The 26,896-nt window shown below is 44.5% G+C and overlaps 1 protein-coding gene and 1 pseudogene across 1 annotated transcript in view; one reads left to right on the forward strand and one right to left on the reverse strand.

Moving 5' to 3' along the window:
* Positions 1-2,087: 2,087 nt before the first annotated feature.
* Positions 2,088-26,896, reverse strand: part of SLC26A8 (solute carrier family 26 member 8) — a 107,371-nt gene continuing 82,562 nt past the window's right edge. The window contains exons 15-20 of the mRNA XM_074397964.1: positions 25,850-25,942; positions 25,309-25,440; positions 18,237-18,608; positions 14,226-14,280; positions 13,944-14,128; positions 2,088-2,834 (exon numbers count right to left, since the gene is read on the reverse strand). Coding sequence (XP_074254065.1) covers positions 2,406-2,834; positions 13,944-14,128; positions 14,226-14,280; positions 18,237-18,608; positions 25,309-25,440; positions 25,850-25,942 — 1,266 coding nt within the window. The 3' untranslated portion in view covers positions 2,088-2,405. The remainder of the gene's footprint in view (positions 2,835-13,943; positions 14,129-14,225; positions 14,281-18,236; positions 18,609-25,308; positions 25,441-25,849; positions 25,943-26,896) is intronic.
* LOC120362800 (large ribosomal subunit protein eL8 pseudogene) lies at positions 6,326-9,564 on the forward strand (annotated as a pseudogene).

Here is a 26,896-nt window from a genome sequence, read left to right on the forward strand (position 1 = left end):
CCTGTTATAAATATGAAATGTTTCCTTGGCTTTGGCAGATTTCTGTGCCTGTCCCGGCTATCCTGACAACTTATTCCTGGTTTGACATTTCTAGCTGGGCCCTTGGTATCATAGGCTCCATCTAGTTGTGACCCAGGATGTTCAGCTTCTGTTCTCATCCACGGTCACCACTCTTGGTTCCCCATTTGGTCCTGCCCTTCTAGCAGTCATTGGAACTTGCTTTAAGCCTAATTCCTACTTATCCTTCAGCTCTCAAGTCATTTGTCATTGTCTTAGGGAAAACTTTGAGACCCAAGACTAGGTCAGGTCCTCCTGATATGCCCCCCAGAATTTATTGTATTTCACCTTTACAATTTGTAATTTATTACTTTTCATAATTTGTAATTATTTTTGTCCATTCTACACCCATCCTATATCTTCAGCACCTGGGACAGTGCTTAGTACAGAGTAGGTGTTCAATAAATGTCTTCAGTAAACATGAAACAATGAAGCTTGTGACTTTGGCCTCTACCTCTTTTTGTATTTACAAGGTCATATTGTATATTATATCTCAGTTTATGCATGTATAAATAAAGATAATATTGTCTTACCTACCTCACATTTCAAGATGCTATGCTTGTAGTAGATGCTTAACAAAATGCTTGTAGGATTGAGTGAATGTATATGCTATCTCTATGATAAAATAAATCTATATTTTAACAAAGATTTATTTCATTTAACAAATAAGAGAAATACAGTACTCAAGCAGGAGGAGTTACGTTTTTTGAGTTGGGAATAAAATTCGGGATTTTGTTTTTTTGAGATGGAATCTCACTCTATTGCCCAGGATGGAGGCAGTGGCATGATCTCTGCTCATCACAACATCCGCCTCCTGAATTCAAGTGATTCTCCTGCTTCAGCCTCCCGAGTAGCTGGAATTACAGGCACTGCCACCACACCCGGCTAATTTTTTTTTTTTTTTTTTGAGACGGAGTTTCGCTCTTGTTACCCAGGCTGGAGTGCAATGGCACGATCTCGGCTCACCGCAACCTCCGCCTCCTGGGTTCAAGCAATTCTCCTGCCTCAGCCTCCTGAGTAGCTGGGATTACAGGCACGTGCCACCATGCCCAGCTAATGTTTTGTATTTTTAGTAGAGACGGGGTTTCACCATGTTGACCAGGATGGTCTCGATCTGTTGACCTTGTGATCCACCCCCCTCGGCCTCCCAAAGTGCTGGGATTACAGGCTTGAGCCACCGCGCCCGGCCCTCCCGGCTAATTTTTGTATTTTTAGTAGAGACGAGGTTTTACCCTGTTGGCCAGGCTGGTCTTGAACTCCTGACCTCAGGTGATCCACCTGCCTCGGCCTCCCAAAGTGCTAGGATTACAGGTGTGAGCCACTGCACCCAGCCAAAATTCAGGATTTCATATACCTTTGCCTAGGGGGTCTGTATTTTTCTTCTGATCATAGTTTTATACTAGACATATTTTAAATGGGGAAGGGGGAATTTTTTGAATGGATTTGGACAAAACTAGTAATGATTAACTTTTCCAACTTCTAGGCTGACTCTGGCTGTCACAGATTTTAGCTCCTTGGTACACCAAGAGTACAGATTCCAAATTGCACATATCTTAAAAACTTGTAAGGAAGTAGTGGTGAATGTGAATCTGAATACCAGGGAGAGTTCCATAAAGGGAACTCATAAAAGGAACTCCCATCAGTTGGTACAGCTAATTGGCTTTATGAAACCAGTGGCAGGACAAGATCTTGACCTCTAAGGATGTCAGCAAAATTGCTCGCAGCTTAGCAGGACCTTGTACCACAAGTCTCACAAGCTGGCTTACTTTTGGCCTGGCTGAACCTGCCTATTTCCCCAATTTCCCCAATAGTACAGGGAAGATACTTTGCGTGTAAAATACAAATGCTACTGAATTTTTCTTTTTCTTGTTCATCTCTTCTCCACCACGTCCACTCCCTTCTGGGAACCCTCTCATTTGACATTTCCTTTGAGATACAGAATACAGAGAAGGGAGAAGGTACAGGAAGGATCCAAATGTTATTAGAGTTATATATTTTATTTGAGCTTCAGCTCTTTGGAGAAAGGGGAACAGGAATGAGAGGATTAAATTAGAGATGGTCTGGCACAAAGCCCGGAGATGTGGGGTATGTGAAGAAGGAAACTCATGACTAGAATATATGCTGAAGGTGAAATGAGGGGAGCCCAGATAGGGAATTCAGAGATAATTGTTAGCATTTAGTGATATGATCTGGGAGGGGATCCCAGTGCAGAGCAAGGAAGAAGGCCAGCAGGTGGTAGGAGTCAATGTGCCCAGTTTGTATCCAGTCCATGTCTCTGGACCAATTGACCCCTCTTTGGGTGGGAGGATTTGCCAGGATTATCCGACCCCTTATTTCCAGTTCATCTCCTAGATGTCTTCATTGCTGTTGTCCTTTGGTGAGTATGAATCCATAGGATGGCGTCTCCTCCCCATTGACCATTTCCAAGGCTGGGTCTGAGAGTGGGTGGAAGCCGTAGGTGGATGATACACAGGCCTGTAATGCTGCTGAGGAAAAGTTCGAGCTCTTGGCTTAGGTTTGGGGTTGGGCTCCATCTCTGGCTCGGTCTCGGTCTCAGGCTGGGGCTCGAGTTCTGTTTCAGGCTCCAGCTCTGACTCTGGCTCCAGCTCCCGATCCAGGTCTAGGTCCAGACCCAGCCCAGCCTCTTGATCTGACTCCAGCTCCAAATCCAACTCCGACTCCTCTTCTGTTGGCTGTTGGATATTGGTGAAATCTGGACTTACATTTTTTTGACTTCCTAGAAAACTGCCACTCATTTTATATGTTGAGTTGTCATTCTGAAATACAATTAGGTGGGTTAAATTTCTAATTAAACTTTCTTCTGAATGCAGTGGCTCATACCTGTAATTCCAGCACTTTGGGAGGCTAGGGCAGGAGAATCACTTTAGTCCAGGAGTTCAAGGCCAGCCTGGGCAACATAGTGAAACTTCCGTCTCTCCAAAAAAAATAATAATAATAATTAAAAATATTAGCTGGCCATGGTGGCACATGTCTGTAGTCCTAGCTACTCAGGAGGCTGAGGCAGGAGGATTGCTTGAGTCCAAGAGGCTGAGACTACAGTGAGCTGTGTTTGTGCCACCGCACTCCAGCCTGAGCAACAGAGTGAGACTTTGTCTCAAAAAAAAAAAAAAAGAAATTTAACTTTTGAGTAGTCAAGGAATTTCAGAATACAATAGGACTGGCCAGGCGCAGTGGCTCACAACTATAATCCCAGCACTTTGGGAGGCTGAGGTGGGTGGATCATGAGGTCAAGAGATCGAAACCATCCTGGTCAACATGGTGAAACCCCGTCTCTACTAAACATACAAAAAATTAGCCGAGCACGGTGGCGTGCCTATAGTCCCAGCTACTCGAGAGGCTGAGGCAGGAGAATTGCTTGAACCCAGGAGGCAGAGGTTGCGGTGAGCCGAGATCGCGCCATTGTACTCCAGCCTGGGTAACAAGAGCGAAACTCTGTCTCAAAAAAAAAAAAGAATACAATAGAACTTAAGGTAATAGAACCATGTGTTCCTTGCAGAGTAAAAAATATTTCTTGCCTAAATCAACTTTTCTTTTTATTATTATTTTTGAGACAGAGTCTTGCTCTGTTGCCCAGGCTGGAGTACAGTGGCATGATCTTAGCTCACTGCAACCTCTACCTCCTGAATTCAAGTGATTCTCTTGCCTCAGCTTCCCAAGTAGCTGGGACTATAGGCGTGTGCCACCAGGCCTGGCTAATTTTTGTATTTTTAGTAGAAACAGAGTTTCACTATGTTGGCCAGGCTGGTCTTGAACTCCTGAGCTCAAGTGAGCTGCCTGCCTCAGTCTCCCAAAGTGCTGGAATTAACAGGCATGAGCCACTGCACCCACCCTTTATTTTTTATTAAAATATATATTTTTAATTTTCTTTAAAATACCAATGACATTGTCCATAAATCTGCTTTTCATCTTCCTTGTACCCTCTGGTTTCTCATTTACTCACTACTCTTCAGACTCAATCAATTTCCAACTTAGAATTTCTCTGGCTTTTCTTGCTGGGCTGGATTTCATGACCAGCCGTGGACTTAATGACATTCTGAAACATCTTGTCTTCTTGATCTTACTTGTCTTGCCAGCCCCCAGTGCAATCCTTGACAGGGCATGTAAGGCTGTGTGTGACCTGGCCTCCTGCCATTCTTCTTTAGGTTTATTCCAGCTGTGGTCCCCGCCCTTTGCTCTCACTATAAAGTTACCCAGAGTTGCCCGACTACTGCTCAGCTTTGTACATGCCACTCCCTTTGCCTGACTTGTCCTCCTCCATCTTGTCCACATCCACTTAGTCACCACCCCAGATTCAGAGCCAAGATGGCCAGGTAGGACCATAGCTTCTTTTGTGTTCCAGCTACACCTCATTCACACTTCCATCATAGTACCAGTAACATATTGCTTTATTTATTTACAAACCTACCCCTTCCCAGATTCTAAGCTTCTTGTAGTAGGACAGGGCCTGGTTCTTGATATCCCCAGTACCAGGCACTGAGCTTGTCACACAGCAGGTGCCCACAAGGACTTAGATCAGCCTTGAATCAGCCTTGTAGCAGCATTCCCCAAAATTAATCACTTCACCCTTCCTGAAACATTTTCTTCTCAACCACCATATGATACTCTTCTGCTTTTCCTCCTTCCTTCCTGGTTGCTTCTTGGTCTCTTTGCTGTCTCCTGTACTTCTTCTGGACTTCTAGATGTTGGTATGCCCCAGGGCTTGATTCTGGGACCTTTCTCTTCTCTATCTATGCTCTCTCCCTAGGGACTTTTATTGTAGGCCCATAATTTTCATTACAACCTATATGCTGATGATTCTTTGGTTATAACCGTTACCCTGATCTGCAGGTCATATATTCACTTCCATTCTTGACATCTCCACTTGAATGTTTAATAGACATCTTGATTTTTTTTTGTTTGTTTGAGACAGAGTATTGCTCTGTTGCCCAGGCTGGAGTGCAGTAGCATGATCTTGGCTCACTGTAACCTCCACCTCCCAGGTTCAAGTGATTCTCCTGCCTCAGCCTCCCAAGTAGCTAGGACTACAGGCCTGTGCCTCCATGCCCAACTAATTTTTGTATTTTTAGTTGAGAAGGGGATCTACCATGTTGGCTAGGCTAGTCTCAAACCCTGGCCTCAAGTGATCTATCCACCTTGACCTCCCACAGTGTAGGGATTACAGGCATGAGACCACGCCCAATCCAGGCATTTTGAATTCAATACACATGAAATAGAACTTGCTCCTCTCCTAGTCTTCCCTAATGTACTAACATTCTTATATTAAGAATGGGCTCAAGCAATCCACCCACCTCAGCCTCCCAAAGTGCTGGGATTACAGGCATGAGCCACCACACTTCCCTAATGTACTAACATTTTTATATTAAGAATTTATTTTTTGGCCTGGCGCGGTGGCTCAAGCCTGTAATCCCAGCACTTTGGGAGGCCGAGGCGGGTGGATCACGAGGTCATGAGATCGAGACCATCCTGGTCAACATGGTGAAACCCCGTCTCTACTAAAAATACAAAAAATTAGCTGGGCATGGTGGCGCGTGCCTGTAATCCCAGCTACTCAGGAGGCTGAGGCAGGAGAATTGCCTGAACCCAGGAGGCGGAGGTTGCGGTGAGCCGAGATCGCGCCATTGCACTCCAGCCTGGGTAACAAGAGCGAAACTCCATCTCAAAAAAAAAAACAAAAAAAACAAAAAACAAAAACATAGTAGATTAAAAAAAAAAAAAAAAAAAGGGCTGGGCACAGTGGCCCAACACTTTGGGAGGCCAAGGTGGGTGGATCACCTAAGGTCAAGAGTTCGAAACCAGCCTGACCAACAAGGTGAAATCCTGTCTCTAAAAACAAAACAAAACAAAAATAGTAGATAATGTCTATCTTTTTTTTTTTTTTTTTTCTGACAGGGTCTTACTCTGTCATCCAGGCCAGAGTGCAGTGCCACAATCAAAGCTCACTGTGACCTCAAACTTCTGGGCTCAAGAAATCCTCCTACTTCAGGCTCCCAAGAAGCTAGGATTATAGGTACACACCATCATACCTGGCTGATTTTTATTTTTATTTATTATTTTATTATTTTATTTTTTTGAGACAGAGTTTCGCTCTTGTTACCCAGGCTGGAGTGCAATGGCGCAATCTCGGCTCACCGCAACCTCCGCTCCTGGGTTCAGGCAATTCTCCTGCCTCAGCCTCCTCAGTAGCTGGGATTACAGTCACACGCCACCATGCCCAGCTAATTTTTTGTATTTTTGGTAGAGACGGGGTTTCACCATGTTGACAGGATGGTCTCGATCTAGTCTTACTATGTTGCCCAGGTTGCTCTCAAATTCCTGACCTCAAGTGATTCTTCTGCCTCAGTCTCCCAAAGTGCTGGCATTACAAGTATGAGTCACTAAGCCTGGCTGATATGTCCATCTTAAACCAGCTGTCACCACTAGTCTTTTATTAAAAAAATTTTTTTTTAGATAGGGTCTTGCTCTGTCACCCAGGCTGGAGTGCAGTGTAATGATCTCGGCTAACTGCAACCTCCGCTTCCCAGATTCAAGTGATTCTCATGCCTCGGCCTCCTGAGTAGCTGGGATTACAGGCACACACCACCATGCCCAGCTAATTTTTGTATTTTTAGTAGAGATGGGGTTTGGCCATGATGGCCAGGCTGGTCTCAAACTCCTCATCTCAAGGGACCTACCTGCCTCAGCCTCCCAAAGTGCTAGGATTACAAGAATGAGCCACCGCACCCAGCCACCACTAGTCTTAATAGAGACACACAAGAACACTTCTCATTAAATTCAGGAGTAAGACAAGATTCATCAATATTACTTAAATGGTTCTGAGAGGTCTAGTTAATGCAATAATATCTGATATTGAAATAAGAATTCTAACAATTGGAACATGAGAAACTAGTATTACTTTTAGGAAATATTTTCCTATTTAGAAAACCCAGGAGAATTAACGGTGAAACCTTGGCCAGGTGCAGTGGTTCATGCCTGTAATCCTGGCACTTTGGGAGGCTGAGGTGGGCAGATCACGAGGTCAAGAGATGGAGACCATCCTTGCCAACATGGTGAAACCCCGTCTCTACTTAAAAAAAAAAAAAAAAAAAAAAAAAAAAAAAAAAAAAAGGCCAAGTGTGGTGGCTCACACTTGTAATCCAAGCACTTTGGAGGCCAAGGCGGGCAGACTACCTGAAGTCGGGAGTTTAAGACCAGCCTGACCAACATGGTAAAACCCTGTCTTAAAAAAAAAAACAAAAAACCAAAAATTAGCCAGGAGTGGTGGTGAGTGCTTATAGTCCCAGATACTCAGGAGGCTGAGGCCAGAAGAATCACTTGAACCCAGAAGGCGTAGGTTGCAGTGAGCTGAGATTGCACTACTGCATTCGTACCTGGCAACAATGAAGACTCCTTAAAAAAACAGACAAACAAACAAAAAAACAGTGAAACCTCTTTGGAATAGTAAAATGATTCACAAAACTAGCCAAATAATTTAATTAAAACCAATAAGTTTTCTATATGCTAGCAGTTGCCAGTTAGAAAAATATAATGAAAGCCAGGCACAGTGGCTCACACCTGTAATCCCAGCACTTTGGGAGGCTGAGGCGGGTGGATCACCTGAGGTCAGGAGTTCAAGACCAGCCTGGCCAACATGGTGAAACCCCGTCTTAAAAAAAAAAAAAAAAAAAAAAAAGAGCTCTCTCTTCCCGATGCCCAAGATGCCGAAAGGAAAGAAGAAAGCCAAGGGGAAGAAGGTGGCTCCGGCCCCTGCTGTCGTGAAGAAGCAGGAGGCCAAGAAAGTGGTGAATCCACTATTTGAGAAAAGGCCTACAAATTTTGGAATTGGACAAGACGTCCAGCCCAAAAGAGACCTCACCCGCTTTGTGAAATGGCCCCGCTATATCAGGTTGCAGCGGCAAAGAGCCATCCTCTGTCAGCGGCTGAAAGTGCCCCCTGCAATTAACCAGTTCACCCATGCCCTGGACCGCCAAACAGCTACTCAACTGCTTAAGCTGGCCCACAAGTGTAGACCAGAGACGAAGAAAGAAAAGAAGCAGAGGCTGTTGGCCCGGGCCAAGAAGAAAGTGGCTGGCAAAGGGGACGTCCCCACTAAGAGACCACCTGTCCTTCGAGCAGGAGTTAACACCATCACCACCTTGGTGGAGAACAAGAAAGCTCAGCTGGTGGTGATAGCACACGACGTGGATCCCATTGAGCTCGTTGTCTTCTTGCCTGCCCCGTGTCATAAAATGGGAGTCCCTTACTGCGTTATCAAGGGGAAGGCAAGACTGGGACGTCTAGTCCACAAGAAGACCTGCACCACTGTCGCCTTCACACACGTGAACTCGGAAGACAAAGGTGCTTTGGCTAAGCTGGTGGAAGCTATCCGCACCAACTACAATGACCGATATGATGAGATCCGCCGTCACTGGGGAGGCAATGTCCTGGGTCCCAAGTCTGTGGCTCGCATCGCCAAGCTTGAAAAGGCAAAGGCTAAAGAACTTGCCACAAAACTGGGTTAAATTATACACTGTTTTGTATAAAATAATACACATTTTCCTTCAAAAAAAAAAAAGAAAGAAAAAATATAATGAAAATGGCCAGGTGTGGTGGCTCATGCCTGTAATCCCAGCACTTTGGGAGGTGGAGATGGGTGGATTGCTTGAGCCCAGGAATACGAGACCAGCCTAGGCAACATGGCAAAACCCTATCTCTGCAAAAATACAAATATTAGCTGGGTGTAGTGGTGTGCATCTGTAATCCTAGCTACTTGGGAGGCTGAGGCTGCAGCATTGCTTGAGCCAAAGAGGTCAAGGCTATGGTGCACTGTGATCATGCCACTGCACTTCAGCATGGGTGACAGAGTAAGACCCTGTCTCGAAGAAACAAAAAAGTAAAACATATAAAGTATCTAGGATTTCTCTATGTGAAGAAAGTCATAAAACCTTACTATGAAACATTTAAGAAGACAATAAATGTAGAGACAGTTCATGTTTCTGGATGAGAAGAATGAATACTATAAAGATAAATTCTCAAGTGATTATATATTTTTAGTACAACTCTAATGATTATTTCAATAAAATTTGTTTTTGAGGGGTGGGGACCTGACAAAAGATTCAAAAGTTGGCTTGGAAGAAGAAACTGGTGAGAATGACTTAGCAAATTTTGAAATAGAACACTGATGACATAGGACTTCTTAACCAAATGTTAAAAGTGTATTATACAGTGGACAGGCATAGTAGTTCATGCCTGTAATCTCAGCACTTTGGGAGGCTGTGGCAGGTGGATCATGAGGTCAGGAGATCAAGGCCATCCTGGTTAACACAGGGAAACCCCATCTCTACTAAAAACAAAAAATTAGCCGGGCATGGTGGCCTGTAGTCCCAGCTACTTGGGAGACTGAGGCAGGAGAATCACTTGAACCCAGGAGGTGGAGGTGAGACAAGATTGTGCCACTGCACTCCAGCCTGGGTGACAGAGGGAGACTCCATCTCAAAAAAAAAAAAAAAAAAAAAATCCAGTCTAGTGCCTTTGGTGATTGGCAAAATGTAAAAAAAAAAAAAAAAAAAAAAATTAAAAAAAAAAGAAAAAGAATAAAAGTATATTATATAGCAATAGTAATAGAAACAGTGTGACTGGGTGCAGTGGCTCACACCTGTAATCCTGGCACTTTTGGAGGCCAAGGTGGGTGGATCACCCAGTGTCAGGAGTTTGAGACTAGCCTGAGTAACGTGGTGAAACCCCGTCTCTATTAAAAATACAAAAATTAGCCAGGTGTGGTGGCTCGCACCTGTAATCCCAGCTACTCAGGAGGCAGAGGCAAGAGAATTGCTTGAATCTGGGAGATGGAAGTTGCAGTGAGCCAAGATTGTGCCACTGCACTCAAGCCTGGGTGACAGAGTGAGACGTTGTCTCAAAGAACAAAACCAAACACAAAAAAACCACTGTGATAATGAAGCTATACAGAACAATGAAATCCACAACTAAGCTAGAAATAGACTCTAGTTTTCATAAGAATATAATATTTTATGAAAATAACGTATCACATCCGTCGGGAAAAGAAGGCTTATTCAATAGATGGTTAGACGGTGCGATGGTTTGCATGCGTGGCTTCCAAAACCCATGCTGAAACTTAATCTACATTGTGGCGGTATTAAGAGGTGAGGCTTTTTGGGAAGTGATTAAGTCATGAGGGCCCTGCCCTTGTGAATGGATTAGTGCCTTATAAAAAAAAAAAAAAGGAGCCGGGCGCGGTGGCTCAAGCCTGTAATCCCAGCACTTTGGGAGGCCGAGGCGGGTGGATCACGAGGTCAAGAGATCGAGACCATCCTGGTCAACATGGTGAAACCCCGTCTCTACTAAAAATACAAAAAATTAGCTGGGCATGGTGGTGCGTGCCTGTAATCCCAGTTACTCAGGAGGCTGAGGCAGGAGAATTGCCTGAACCCAGGAGGCGGAGGTTGCGGTGAGCCGAGATCGCGCCATTGCACTCCAGCCTGGGTAACAAGAGCGAAACTCCGTCTCAAAAAAAAAAAACAAACAAACAAACAAAAAAAGGGCTGGAGGGAGCTTGCATCGGCCCTTTTGTCCTTCCACCATCTGCCACGTGAGGATGCTGCTGAGAGAAGATGGAACAAGACACTGAACTGCCAGGACCTTGATCGTGGACTTCTCACATTCAGAACTGTGAGAAATAAATATCTATTCATAAATTACCCAGTCTCAGGTATTTTGTTACAGTAGCACTAATGAACTAAGATAGATGGTATATAGCCCAAAATAGTTAGCTATAAAGATTAAAAATAAAGATTACTCGTTAATGCCTGTACACTGAAATACACTGTATTTACATTAAAGAGTATAATATATATTCAACCTGAGGAAGCTGAAAAAAAAGTATAACATATAAAAAATAAAAACATAAAAATCTAGAAGAAAATATGTCTTATTTACTTTCTAAGTGGGAATGACTTTCTAAATAAAAAGCAAATATAAGTAATAAGAAATCCTAGCACTTTGGGAGGCTGAGGCAGGTCGATCACCTGAGGTCGAGAGTTCGAGACCAGCCTGACCAACATGGAGAAACCCTGTGTCTACTAAAAATGCAAAAAGTAGCCGGGTATGGTGGCACATGCTTGTAATCCCAGCTGCTTGGGAAGCTGAGGCAGGAGAATCGCTTGAAACTGGGAGGTGGAGGTTGCAGTGAGCCCAGATCATGCCATTGCACTCAGCCTAGGCAACAGGAATAAAACTCTGTGCCCCCCCTCTAAAAAAAAAGGAAATATTAATATGGCTAAATAATATCTAAAAACAGGTATGTTGAGTATCATAATTATAAATAAAAAATAGAGAAACTTCCATTTATAGTAAAAGCAGCCTGCATAATTCAAACCAATTACTTTATTAGTAGCTATTAGTTAACTAGTTGTTTTTTATTAACTGCTAGTTAGTTTTTAAATTTACTAGTTTTAACTACCAGATAAATTTCTTTTTCAATGTATTTTTTAAAACTTTTACTTGAAGGCACCCTAATGCTAACAAGATCATGAAGAACTACCAGGCCAAGATTTGGGAAAAGGTGGAAATCTAGCCACGTGAACCTGGCATTTGTGGCCACTTTCGTCCTGAGGGTATTTGATGATCGGAAGTGGCACATATATGTTGATCAGCACTTCTGATGGCTTTAAGGGCTTAGACTTGCAGACATTGGATTCCAAGGCCTGCCAAGGAAGGGGCTACGTGGCGAACCGTCACACAGACTGCAGCTGAGCTTTGGGTCACGTGAATGGCCTAGAAAACCTCAAGTCTTGAAATCTGATGAAGGAGATCATGGATTGCTAGTGCCTTCAGGTATCTGCCAAAATCATCAAATTCCTTCTGGAAGAAAAATATCTCAGGCCTTAAATTATTTTTATAAACATTTTCCAAATAAAATGTCTGACACACACCCCAAAATTACCAGGTACACTAGACTTTGATAGTGGAAGATGTATGTTTAATACCTATGGCAATAGTTCTTAAAGTGTAGTTCCTGACCCAAAGCGTCAGTTTTACCTGGTAACTTACTAGCTATGCAGATTTGCTGGTCTTACCCCAGACCCACTGAATCAGAAACTCAGGGGACTGGGACACAAAGGGCCCCAGCAGTCTGGGTTTTCACAGCATATTGAGGTGATTCTGATGTATATTGAAGTTTGAGAACCAATGGAAGTCTCTAAGCATAAGGACCACCTCTGATCAGAGATGCTGTCAAGAGAATTCTTGCTTCACATTGGGTGAGCCCTGAGGGTCCTTTCAATGCAATGGTTGTGAGATTCTATGATTTCATGATTGGGAATGGACTGTAGAGCAAAATAGAAAAAATACGTTCAAACCTAGCTATCAGGGAAAAAGTTGTTCTGAATAAGCTGTGATAATTTTCAGCAAAGTAAGGGTTATCATTAGTAATACATTACGTTAAAAAAAAGAAGAAGAAGGCCGGGCGCGATGGCTCACGCCTGTAATCCCAGCACTTTGGGAGGCCGAGGCGGGTGGATCACCAGGTCGAGATCGAGACCATCCTGGTCAACATGGTGAAACCCCGTCTCTACTAAAAATACAAAAAATTAGCTGGGCATGGTGGCGCGTGCCTGTAATCCCAGCTACTTGAGAGGCTGAGGCAGGAGAATTGCCTGAACCCAGGAGGCGGAGGTTGCGGTGAGCCGAGATCGCGCCATTGCACTCCAGCCTGGGTAACAAGAGCAAAACTCCGCCTCAAAAAAAAAAAAAAAAAAGAAGAAGAAGAAAAGAAAAAGGCTGTGTTTGACAAGCATGGATCTTGTAAAATACGTATCCTTTACTTATTGATTTTTTTTTTTTTTTTAAATTAGAGACAGGGTTTCACCATGCTGGCCAGGCTGGTCTCAAACTCCTGACCTCAGGTGATCTGCCCATCTTAGCCTCCCAAAGTGCTGGGATTATAGGCTTGAGCCAACATACCCAGCCAAATTTTGTTTTCTCTTTTCTTTTTTTAAAGGTAGTCAGGTGAAGCAGTGGGAGTGGAAAACGAATAAAGCATCTTTAACTGGTTGTGATCGTTAGTTGTAAACACCACTGCACTCGAACCCACCACTTCCTGGAATTTTTAATAACATTTTTTTACCCTGGTAATACTTTTCTTGTCATAAAATGTTCACATATTACTGAAATGTAGTAAGTCAAAGAATCAGAGGTTTTGTTTAAAAATGATTTCTAGTCATTAGATAATATTTTAGTGCCCATCTGTTTTTAATTTCCTTTTTTTGGAAACCTTTACACAGGTACTGCTGATTTGAAAATGCTGAAGTGGGCTGAGGTCTCAGTGTTAATAAAATACTGAAAATTCAGATTATTTATCATTCTCTTTTGCATTTGGTCAGGTCCAGTAAATCTCATATTACAATGTAAAGGTAATAAAACTGAGGTATTAGGCAAGATTAGAGATCTAAATCTCTGCTAGTTCATTAGTTTTATTCATCCCAAGAGTGGGTGGGATGGGGAGGAATTCTGAAGGTATAGGTAGGGTAGACATTTTAAATATTTAGCAACTAGTAAGAGACACTAGCCCAGAATGCTGTGGAAGGATTCTTGAGGTCTATTCTGGGTCAGGCAAACCCTCTCTTCAGTTAGGGAAATATCTTGAATGGGACCCCGATGCCATGACAGTTGGGGACACGTGGTTGCTCAGATCCACTGCTTTTTACCAGGTGGTAAGGGAGCATTTCAACACACAGCCATACTAAATATCTTTCCTGGAGATTATTCATCTTTCTGATCAGGTATCCTGACTCCTGGCCCCCACGAGTCCCTCACCCACCCCCCACCAGCCTCAATCCCTTCCCCCAACCCCATGCTGTGTCTGTTTGTCTGACCTTCTCTGTTTCTGAGTAGGTTTCCCGGATCACTGTCTCAGATTCATCGATGCTTAACTCCGAGGCGTCTAGAACCTTCCTTGACAAGGCAAACAGCATGGCATCGTGAACGCTAAGGAACAGCTGGGCCTTGGTGATGCCGGCGTCAAAGAAATCATTCCTCTCAAATGCCCTGACTACAGAAGCTACAAACCAAACCCAGAACACACACAATGTCAGACACCTGGGGAGCAGAGGATCCAGGGTGCAAAACAGCCCCCTCACGGGGTGAAGGGTACTCACAGTGACACCCTGCGATGAGTATCAAAATGTTGGCGTTATGAAAGGCATTGCATATCTGTGCGGGGAGAGAAAATCAGTATCAGAAGGCTTCATACATGCTAGGAAAGGCTTTCTAATTAGCTGAGTTTTAAAGTCCCTTTAGTCCTTCACTTGCCTGGGGGTATATGTACCTTGCATCCCAATTCAGCTCTACAAACATTTGACAAGTGGACTTTTCTACGCCAGAAGACATCTAAAGTGCTGGGAATGCAAAGGAGAATCAGACTGTCTCTTGCGAGGGTGGGGAGCAGGAGGGAGGGCTCCCCATAGTCTCTAGAGGATAAAGAGTATATGTCAAGAGAGGACGTCTGCAGGAGGAAAGCCCTAGCATAGAGACAGGTACAAGTATGATGCAAACAATCACGAGAGTCATCTCAAGCAACTATATTTTGGCATGATGGCCTAATGTTTGCATGTGAACCCCCTTCCCCCTGGAGTTTACTGAGCAGAGGAAGCAAGATGTGGCTCAGAGATGCTCAAGTGATGCAGTAGGGAATGGAATTTCAGAAACCCTGAGGGCCATATTCAGAGCTGTGCTGCAAAGTCGCATTTGATTTTAGTAAAACATCAGATGTTTAACTATCAGATGAGTAAGCATCAGCTACTGTCCTCAAGTTTACTTCAGCCAATATATACACTGTGGGGCAATAAATCTCGAAGTTCACTTCAGAGCAAATCAGTATCAACCTTAATACTCTAAAATTGAGTAGACACCAGTCCTGTGCACTAAGTTAAAGTGTCCAAAACAAAAACAAAAACAAAAACAAAAACACACACACACACACACACAAAACCAGACTCTGCTTCTTTTAGTACCAAGAGGAAACAGTTATTCTTGATCATATGACAAATCAAGTCATTTGGCAAACGGCCACAACAAACAGACTCTAAATGCCAAGTGCTGGAAAAGGAAAGTGCCATGAATTAGGAAAAAGCTTAATCTGAGTGTTTGTTTCCAATAAGAATGGACTGCAGCTGGGTGTGGTGGCTCACTCCTATAATCCCAGCACTTTGGAAAGCTGAAGTGGGTGGATCATGAGGTCAGGAGTTCGAGACCAGCCTGACCAACATGGTGAAACCTCATCTCCACTAAAAATACAAAAATTAGCTGGGTGTGGTGGCGTGCGCTTGTAATCCCAGCTACTCAGAAGGCTGAGGCAGGAGAATTCAGGAGTTCGAAACCAGCCTGGGCAACACGGTGAAACCCCATCTCCACTAAAATACAACAAATTAACTCGGTGTGGCAGCATGCACCTGTAGTCTTAGCTACTCAGGAGGCTGAGGCAGAATTGCTAGAACCCGGGAGGCAGAGGTTGCAGTGAGTGGAGATTGAACCACCGCACTCCAGCCTGGGCGACAAAGTGAGACTTCGTCTCTTAAAAAAATAAAGAAGGGACTGATGGATTTTTCTTAGGTTCCAGTTTTCAATTATAAAGTAAATAAAACAGAACAATTTCTTTCAATAAGGCACTATACACAACAATTACAAAGGGAGTGAAGAAACCTGTATTTTTATTTAATTATTATTATTTTGAGACAGAGTCTCACTCTGTTGCCCAGGCTGGAGTGCAGTGGCGCCTTCTCGGCTCCCTGCAACCCCCGCCTCCTGGGTTCAAGCAATTCTCCTGCCTCAGCCTCCTGAGTAGCTGGGATTACAAACACATGCCACCACGCCCAGCTAATTTTTCTATTTTTAGTAGAGATGGGGTTTCACCATTTTTGGTCAGGCTGGTCTTGAACTGTTGACTTCATGATCCGCCTGCCTGGGCCTCCCAAAGTGCTGGGATTGCAGGCATGAGCCACCGTGCCCGGCTGAAACCTGTATTTTTAGAGTGCAAAAGTATACCATGAATCTCTGAAGGCTGAAAGTTAAAGGTGTCTGACATCGTCTCCATGTTGGGGATGGAACAGAAAGTCATCAGCATGGGCCAGGTGTGGGTGGGTGCTGCCAAAGACCAGAAGATATGGTGCCTAGCCAGGCACGGTGGCTCACACCTGTAATCCTAGCACTTTGGGAGGCTGAGGTGGGTGGATCACCTGAGGTCAGGAGTTCAAAACCAGCCTGGCCATCATGGTGAAACCCCATCTTTAAAAAATAAAAATAAAATAAAATAAATAAAGATATGGTACCTCTACAAAAGGAGGAGGAGCAAGGAAGATAATGGCACAACTGTACCATGGAACAGAGAGAAAGTGGGATCTCGAGTCAGATGCTTAAAGTTCCAATGCTGGACAGGCCACTTATTAGCTGTGAGCCTCAGACTCTTAAGGGAAAGTATGGCCTGTCTCTCAAGGTAATTGTGAAAATTACATGGTGATTGTGTAATACATGTGTCCAACTCTGTCTGGCATGTAGTAGACACTCAGCAATGTGGGTTGAATAAAATCTAAAGTGACAACTATAGCCCAAGACCAAGAGAGGAGAACATAGCCCAGCAGAACAACCTAAGAAGGAAAAGCCCAAATAACAAGAGATTATCGAAGTATAATCTCTTATAAACAGGATTTATTGACTCAGAAAACAGGGTTGAAAAATAAATGGATCTCATGGATCAGAAAGCTCTTAATCTCTCCCAAACCTCTCATTTTGTAGATAAGAAAACCGAGACCCAGTGCAGTTTAGTAACTTGCCACGGGTCAGATGGACAGTGAGCATAAAGCCAAGACAGAGCATACATCCCAGACCGCGAACCAGAGTTCTTTCTGCTATGAAAAGCTTCCTCTTGCCCCAGACCAAAGAGAAGCTGGACTAACTTAAGAGGCAGTCATATTCCCTTAGGAATAAGAAAATATGACAGAACAGGATCTGAGGATAAAAGAAGGAAAACCATCCAAAGGAGCAAATCTTAAGTACGCAAACACAGTGAGTGTTCAGGATGTTCAAACCTGAGCCATCACCAAGAGGGAGACAGCATGCTGTAAACCGAGATAAGCTGGCTAAAAAGGAATATTGTACTTATGAGTCATTAAACAAATCAATATGGCTGTTGTGCACCTAAACTGTCTGTACCATATAGGAGGGAGAGAAAGAACTGTCAGAGAAACCCAAGAGTAGAAAAGAAGTCAGGTCCCACGGACACAGCTTTTCAAGGGGAAATCATCCCTGTCCTTTTCACCCGAACGTGTGTCAGTGAGGAAGGAAGTGGGGAAGACCCTGCAGGCACTGGACAGGCGGCCCCAAGCTTGAGATGTCATTTCATCCCAACTTCTTCAAACTGGAGTACAAGACAGCCTAATGCCTTTTACAGTGCTGGCTCAGAGCAGCTGGACCGTGGAGAATTCCTGGTGAGCCGCTTTTTTTTCTGAAGCATTCAGACCTGTTCCTTGAAGACATTTGCAGCTGAATCCCAGGATGTTCTGGGCATAGCTCAGATTGCTGTTTCAGTGGAGTTTAGAGAGTCCTCTTTTTTATTTCTTGAGAAATCATAATGTGATATGCTTACCGAACCAACCTCAGTTCAATACATCAGAATTTGTTCATTTTAGAATGGGTGTGGTGGCTCACGCCTGTAATCCCAGAATCTTGGGAGGCCAAGGTGGGTGGATCACTTGAGGTCAAGAGTTTGAGACCAGCCTGGCCAACATGGTGAAACCCCATCTCTACCAAAAATGCAAAAATTAGCAGGATGTGGTGACACACACCTGTAGTTCCAGCTACTTGGGGGGCTGAGACTGGAGAATCTCTTGAACCTGGGAGGTGGAGGTTGCAGTGAGCTGAGAGGGCGACACCACACTCCAGCCTGGGTGACAGAGCAAGAGTTCGTCTCAAAAAAAAAAAAAAAAGAAAAAAGAATTGGTTCATTCTCTTTTCATTTTGATTGACCTTACACTGCCTTCAGTGTACAAGGTTCTGGTGATCTAGCAATCACATAGCAGCTGATCAGTGGCTAACAGGATTCAATCGGGATCAGGGTGGGGTTGGGATGGTAGGAGGTGGATCAGAGCTTCTGCCGAGGCCTCCCCAGTACTTGCCTGTCTTAATACGACTAACCCCCGTGCATCCACATAGTGTACCATGGAGAAATCCAGGATGATGGTGTGGACACTGGGCAGTAGAGGTGCATCTGAGGAAGGGATGAGTGATCTGCTCCTCCCCCGGCTTTCCGCCGCATCAGGCAGCCCTGGCGAGCTGTATCCTGATGGGTTATTAGGAAGCGAAACATTCTCCACCTCCTCCAACTCTTGCCCTTGATTTTTCTGAGACATGGACGATACCGTGTATGGCACTTGGTCTTCGGATGAAGTTTGGCTTGTGTTCACACTCTCAAAACCTGAGCAGTGGATCAGGTTAATGGAGGATGCGTCGGGGTCCAGTTTATTTTCAAATCGCTCTGTGTAAACAATCTGGGATGACAGAATTAGGGGAGCGCTGCAGTAAGACTCCAGCAAGGCCTGGAAGGGCTTGCAACCATGCTATTTCTTCTCTCTGCCAGCTCACGTCCCTCTCTCATGAAACTTCTCCCCCGACTAGGTGCTGTGCATTTTTTACTTGGACATCTGTCACTTCAAGCTCACAACTGAAGCCACCGCAGTCATCTTTCCTTATCTTCACCACCCACGGCATCCCCCTCCCAACTTCTGATGTTCGTCCCTGTCCCAGTAAGCCAGACTGAAAACATCTTCGTTTTATTCCTTTTCCTCATCCTTAGGTCCTAGTTAGTCTCCAGAGCCTACTAATACCTTGTGTGAAGTATTTTTTTTTTCCCCATCAGTCCCTCGTCTCAGCACCTCCTTCCTTTATCAGTGCCACAGTCTCCTTTCAGACTTCCTTAAGAAGACAAAAAGCACTTGAAGGCTGGGTGCAGTGGCTTGTGCCTGTAATTCCAGCACTTTGGAAGGCTGAGGCAGGTGGATCGCTTGAGCTGAGCAGTTTGAGACCAACCTGGGCAGCATGGCAAAAAATACAGAAAAAAAAAAAATGTTGGATGTGTTGGCGAGCCTGTAGTCCAAGCTACTGGGGATGCTGAGGTGGGAGGATTGCTTGAGGCTGGGAGGCGAAGGTTGCAGTAAGCTATGATTGCACCAATGCACACATCGGTCTGGGCGACAGAATGAGACCCCGTTTCAAAAAAAGAAAAAGCTGGCATGTGCCTGTTGTCCCAGCAACTCAGGAGGCTGAGGTGAGAGGACCCCTTGAGCCTGGGAGGTCAAGGCTGTAGTGAGCTGTGACCACACCACCACACTCCAGATTGAGCAACAGAGCAAGACCTTATCTCAAAGAAAAAAGAAAAAAAAGAAAAAAGAAAAATTACATCAGCAAGGCTGTCTTTACTTTTCACTGCTGTCAATCTCCTAAGGCCCAGATTGCCTGCTATAGCTTAAGCCAGTCCCAAGGACCAGGAAAACAACGATGTGCAGGATGCAAATGTGGACTCTGCATTCACAGGAACCATACTCTACCCAGCAGTGTGCACGTGCTCATTAAAGGGATAAGTAAAGCCAGGCATGGTGGCTCATGCCGGTAATCCCAGAACTTTGGGAGGCCGAGGTGGGTGGATCACCTGTCAGGAGTTTGAGACCCGCCTGATCAATGTGGCAAAATCCCATCTCTACTAAAACAAAATTAGCCAGGTGTGGTGGCGCATACCTGTAATCCCAGCTACTTGGGAGGCTGAGGCAGGAAAATTGCTTGAACCCATGAGGCAGAGGTTGCAGTGAGCCAAGATTGCACCACCGCACTCCAGCCTGGTGACACAGCAAGACTCCGTCTCAAAAAAAAAAAAAAAAAAAAAAAAAAATTAGCTGGGTGTGGTGGCACATGCCTATAATCCCAGCTATTTGGGAGGCTGAGGTAGGAGAATCACTTGAACCTGAGAAGAGTTTTCCATGTGCCAAAGATCACCCCATTGCACTCCAGCCTGGATAACAAGAGCAAAACTCCATCTCAAAAAAAAAAAAAAAAAAAAAAAAAGCATAAGAATACATATAGATGAGAATTACAAGCCACATGGAATAATGAGAAAAATACCTTTGCTAGAGTGGTATAATTCTGAGTGATATTTCCATTTTTTAAAAAATTGTTATTCTCTTTTTTTTTTTTTTTGAGACGAAGTTTCGCTCTTGTTACCCAGGCTGGAGTGCAATGGTGCGATCTCAGCTCACCGCAACCTCCGCCTCCTGGGTTCAGGCAATTCTCCTGCCTCAGCCTCCTGAGTAGCTGGGATTACAGCCACGTGCCACCATGCCCAGCTAATGTTTTGTATTTTTAGTAGAGACGAGGTTTCACCATGTTGACCAGGATGGTCTCGATCTCTCGACCTCGTGATCCACCCGCCTTGGCCTCCCAAAGTGCTGGGATTACAGGCTTGAGCCATCGCACCCGGCAAAAATTGTTATTCTAACAATGTTGCTTGTGAAATAAATTTTAAAGGGGGGTGGAGGCAAAAAGAAAAAAGTTTTAAAATTTAAAGATAAAAACTATATAAGGTAGTATATATTGTATAGCAGAAAAGAAAAGTGGCATGGATAGATGATAATACTGCAGTTTTCAATTCAAAGGAGAGAGCTGTCCCCAAGGCTTGAAGGTCACTGGGGCCAGGCATTTGGGGAACAGGCCAGGGTTAGCCCAGTGGCAGGGAAATGCGAGCTCCTCTAGGCAGAGGGAATTCTCTGAGAACCACCTGTTCTTTTCTTTTTTTTTTTTTTTTTTTTTTTTTTTTTGAGACAGAGTCTTTATCACCCAAGCTAGAGTGCAATGTCGCAATCTTGGCTCACAGCAACCTCTGCCTCCTAGGTTCAAGTGATTCTCCTGCCTCAGCCTCCCAAGTAGCTAGGATTATAGGCATGAGCCACTACACCCAGCTAATTTTTGTATTTTTAGTAGAGACCAGGTTTCACCATGTTGGCCAGGCTAATCTTGAACTCCTGATCTCCAGTGATCTGCTCACTTCAGCCTCCCAAACTGGAATTTCAAGGCGTGAGCCATTGAGTCTGGCCATCTGAGAGCTGCCTTTTCTCTCCTTCGGTCTACTCTACATTCTTATCTTTTTACAATCCCCTCATGTCTTATCTGCCTGACCTTACTTCCCAGGCTAAGCCTCTTATCCTCAGAGCCCCACATTTATTTCTACCTCAGTGTAAAAAGTGTCCAAGCCTGTCTATGGACGGAGAATCCTCTTTTTTCCCACCCAACATCAATCTAAAATTCTCTCATAAATTTCCTAGCACAGTCTGCTGCTACCATAAAGTTTTTCTGACTTTTGAGCTCATGCCAATCTCCCCTTACCTGAAGTCTTAAGAGCTGTTAGAATCTAAACATACAGTTTAAAACACAGCTGAATACTATATTGCATGATTCACTAACCTATTTTGTCAATTTTAAGATACACCACCATTCTGAAAGGAAAAAAACATGCACTAAAAATTAAACTATGACATGTCATAGATTCCATGATGTATCTAAATGTCAGAGATGTGAAAAATATCTTAGGATTGATAAGATACAGCAATAGCTTTATATGACACATTAATAGAGACTTGTCTTCCTAATTTGATTTAAAACTCCATGATTTGTTTCAAAATAATCCTGTGATTCTGAGGGGCTATAGATAGGTGGAGGTATAGATGAAACAAGATTGGCTATGAGTTGATAAATCTTCAAGCTGATGTGGGACGAGTGTTCATTATACTTCTCTCTACTTTTGTATGTGTTCAAAACTTCTATGAATTTTTTTTTTTTGAGACGGAGTTTTGCTCTTGTTACCCAGGCTGGAGTGCAATGGTGTGGTCTCGGCTCACCACAACCTCCACCTCCTGGGTTCAGGCAATTCTCCTGCCTCAGCCTCCCGAGTAGCTGGGATTACAGGCACACGCCACCATGCCCAGCTAATTTTTTGTATTTTTAGTAGAGATGGGGTTTCACCATGTTGACCAGGATGGTCTCGATCTCTTGACCTCGTGATCCACCTGCCTCGGCCTCCCAAAGTGCTGGGATTACAGGTGTGAGCCACCGCGCCCAGTCGAAAAATTTTTTTTTAAAGAACTACCTGGACAGCCTGTAATCCCAGCACTTTGGGAGGCGGAGGTGGGTGGATCACGAGGTCAAGAGATCGAGACCATCCTGGTCAACATGGTGAAACCCCGTCTCTAATAAAAATACAAAAATTAGCTGGGCATGGTGGCACACGCCTGTAGTCCCAGTTACTCGGGAGGCTGAGGCAGGAGAATCGCTTTAACCCAGGAGGCGGAGGTTGCGGTGAGCCGAGATCGTGCCATTGCACTCCAGCCTGGGTAACAAGAGTGAAATTCGGTCTCAAAAAAAAAAAAAAAAAAAAAAAGAACTACCTGGATAACTTGAGAACATTATGCTAAGTGACATAAGCCAGTCACAAAAAGGCAAGTATGATTCCACTTATATGAAGTATCTCGAATAGTCAAATTTATAGAAAATAGAATGGACGTTACCAGCAGATGAGAGAAAAGAAGAATGGGGAACTTTTTTTTGTTTTTGTTTTTGCTTTTTGAGACAGTCTTGCTCTGTTGGCCAGGCTGGAGCTCAGTGGTGCAATCTTGGCTCACTGCAACTATCACCTCCCCAGTTCAAGAGATTCTCCTGCCTCTGCCTCTCGCGTAGCTGAAATTATAGGCATGTGCCACCACAAGCTAATTTTTGTTGTTATTATTGTTGCTGGTTTTTAAAGATAGGGTTTCACCATGTTGGTCAGGTTGGTCTCGAACTCCTGACTTCAGGTGATCTGCCCACCTCAGCCTCCCAAAGTGCTGGGATCACAGGTGTGAGCCACTGCGCCTGACCAATTTTTGTATTTTTTTTTTGAGATGGAGTTTCACTCTTGTTATCCAGGCTGGAGTGCAATGGTGTGATCTTGGCTCACCGCAACCTCCGCCTCCTGGGTTCAAGCAATTCTCCTGCCTCAGCCTCCCGAGTAGCTGGGACTACAGGCGTGCGCCACCATGCCCAGCTAATTTTTGTATTTTTAGTAGAGACGGGGTTTCACCATGTTGACCAGGATGGTCTCGATCTCTTGACCTCGTGATCCACCCGCCTCGGCCTCCCAAAGTGCTTGGATTACAGGCTTGAGCCACTGTGCCCGGCCAATTTTTGTATTTTTAATACAGATGGGGCTTCACCATGTTGGCCAGGCCAGTCTTGAACTCCTGACCTCAATGATCTGCCTACCAAAGTGCTGGGATTACAGGCATAAGCCACTGTGCCCAGCTGGAATTGTCATTTAATGGGTATCAAGTTTCAGTTTTATAAACTGAAAATATTCCAGAGTTGAATGGTGGAGTGATGATTGTGCACCAACGTGAATATACTTAACACTACTGAACTGCACATTTGAAAATGGTCAAGATGGCGTATTTTGGCTGGGCGTGGTGGCTCATGCCTGTAATCTCAGCACTTTGGGAGGCGGAAGTGGGCAGATCATCTGAGGTCAAGAGTTTGAGACCAGCCTAGCCAACATGGTGAAACCCCGTCTCTAAAAAAAAAAGATGGCTTTTTTTTTTTTTTTTTTTTTTTGAGACTGAGTCTCACTCTGTTGACAGGCTGGAATGCAATGGTGCAATCTTGGCTTACTGCTACCTCTGCCTCCTGGGTTGAAGCAATTCTGCCTTAGCCTCCCAAGTAGCTGGGACTACAGGCATGCACCACCACACCTGGCTAATTTCTGTGTTCTTAGTAGAGACGGGGTTTTACCATGTTGGCTAGGATGGTCTTGATCTCTTGACTTCATGATTCATCTGCCTTGGCCTCCTAAGGTGCTGGGATTACAGGTGTAAGCCGCTGTGCACGGCCAACATGGCATATTTTAGTTTTTTTTTTTTTAACCATAGCGAAGAAAACCTCCTTTTTCATGCTATCATACTTTTGGGCACATAGTAGGAACTGAATAAATACTGGATGATCCTATTCTATTCTAAAGTGTATTTGCTAATGTCCTGTAAATGCTCTCTCTACAATACTCATCACAGTGTGTATATGAAACAAAAATTAGGTGTAATGTTAATTCTGACCTCTTGGCTGGGAAGTTGGTATTTTCCAGGAGCTCAGTAGAACCTATGCTCCATTAGAGTGTGTCGGCACAAGAGTGGATGCTCAGGGTTTTGCAAGCACCTGCGTGGCATGTGGAGGCATTTGTGTCTATGTGTTGTGGGGGAGGGTGTAAATCCCTGTGTATAGAGAGAGCTGCCCCTCCAGAGCATGCACTATAGACGAGATGACCACTGACAGACCCAAAAGCTAGAAATGAGCAATCCTGCTTTGGGGGAAGGGACTACTTAGACCAGGCATCCCCAGACTTTTTACACAAGAGGCCAGTTCACTGTCCCTCAGACCGTTGGAGGGCTGCCACATACTGTGCTCCTCTCACTGACCACCAATGAAAGAGGTGCCCCTTCCTGAAGTGCGGCGGGGGGCCGGATAAATGGCCTCAGGGGGCCGCATGCGGCCCACGGGGACGTAGTTTGGGGACGCCTGACTTAGACCAAGTCTGGGTTGGAAATAATGAGCCCTTTGTAATTCTCATCAGTGAAAATAACCTTCAGATGCTGTAAAATTTCCATCTGAAATAGTAGCCTGTCGTCCTCCCTGCTCCTTTCCCCATCTCCCATCATCATTTTCCTGGCCACAGGGAGACATCAGGAGACCTTGGCAGATCCTCGAGAAGCCCTGTGACCTTGACCCTGCCCTAGCTGGAATCAGGAAACAATCTTTAAGTCACTTATTTTCAGAAATCTAAAGCTAGGCAGCTAAAAGCCAGGGAAATAGGTACAATTACAGAATTACAGTCTCAACAGGAAACATGTACTCTGGTTACCGGTCATCCAGTAGAAGTCAGAACACTTCCTACCTACTTTCATATGAAAGCCTGAACCTCAAGGGAGAATTTTGTGCCTTTTTTTTTTTTTTTTCCCTTCAGTCAAGTCTCCAAGATGAGAGGAACCTTGTGTCTTAATTTCTGAATTCTCCAGGGTCCATCTAAAAGTCAAAATCTCTTAGAGGTTTTGATTTTTTAAAGAAATGACTAGTGTGCTCCTTTATAAAGTATGGAGAAAAATACAGGAAAGAAAAGGCATTTCTCACCCTGGGCAGTGGCTCCAGATCATCGCAGTTGCAGAAACACCTGCAAATCTTTCGTTCCTGTAGGTTGGTGTCACTTGAATTAAACAAGGTAAAAATTTCTTCTTCTTTAAGAGGCACCCTTACCATATCAACCTGAAAGACATGAGAGGTCTCATCCAGAGGGAGAATGGTGGAAAAGAAGGTGAAAGAGGGGGAGATGGATGCCAGTGGGGAAAGTGGCCAGGTAGAGAAAGGTGGGCAGGTGGGCAGGAGGACAGTTATCCCTTTTTTTTGAGACAGAGTTTCACTCTTGTTGCCCAGGCTGGAGTGCAATGGCGCAATCTTGGCTCACCGCAGCCTCTGCCTCCTGGGTTCAAGCGATTCTCCTGCCTCAGCCTCCCGAGTAGCTGGGATTACAGGTGTATGTGCCACCAAGACCGGCTTATTTTGTGTTTTTAGTTGAGAAGGGGTTTCTCCATGTTGGTCAGGCTGGTCTCAAACTCTCAACCTCAGGTGATCCACCCACCTCAGCCAATCCCAACGTGCTGGGATCGGCAGTTACCTCTTTTAACAGCTTATGCTTTAGGTAGTAAACATTTACAAATGTAATCGAGCTGCAGCACTGGAAGATTTTCACCCCAGGAATGGTGATGATCTGTAAGAGAAAATGTGAAGTTGAGGGAAATTTCTCAGTTCTTTTATGGAGTAAGAATAATACATCCTTAGAAGCTCCTAGAGAATCTTTATTCTTCTTTCTTTTTTATTTTTAATTTTTAGACAGTCTCACTGTGTCACCCAGGCTGGAATGCAATGGCATGATCTTGGCTCACTGCAACCTCCGCTTCTCAGGTCCAAGCGATTCTCCTGCCTCGGCCTCCTGACTAGCTGGGATTACAGGCACCTGCCATCACGCCCTTCTAATTTTTGTGTTTTTAGTAGAGATGGAGTTTTACCACGTTGGCCACACTGGTCTCAGGTGATCTGCTCACCTTGGCCTCCCAAAGTGCTGGAATTACAGGTGTGAGCCAAAGCACCTGGCCTGTATTCTTCCCTATTAGAGACAAGAACTAGAAATTTATTTCCTTCCTTTTTTGCCCTCTGCTTTTCTGGCTGTCTTCTTTCCCCCTCCATTTCCTTACTCTTCTCTTTTTCTTGGCCGAACTCTCCTTAAAGTACATTTACAAATGATCTTTAACTGGCTGCAATACTATAAGAATTTAGCTACTTAAGAACCCATCTCGCCCAGGTGTGGTGGCTCACGCCTGTAATCCTAGCACTCTGGGATGCTGAGGCAGGCGGATTGCTTGAGCACAGGAGTTCGAGATTAGCCTAGGCAACACGGTGAAACCCCAATCTCTACTAAAATACAAAAAATTAGCTGGGTATGGTGGGACACACCTGTAATCTCAGCTACTAGGGAGGCTGAGGCAGGAGAATTGCTTGAACCTAGGAGGTGGAGGTTTCAGTGAGCCAAGATCAAGCCCCTGCACTGCACTCCAGCTTGGATGACAGAGCAAGACTCTGTCTCCAAACAAAGAACCCATCGCTACCAGAGTACATCAATTCCCCCTCCTTTGTAAATGTGTAACTGCAGTGCAGGAAACAAGGG

The sequence above is a fragment of the Saimiri boliviensis genome, chromosome 4, assembly GCF_048565385.1.
Source record: "Saimiri boliviensis isolate mSaiBol1 chromosome 4, mSaiBol1.pri, whole genome shotgun sequence".
Taxonomy (NCBI): Eukaryota; Metazoa; Chordata; class Mammalia; order Primates; family Cebidae; genus Saimiri; species Saimiri boliviensis.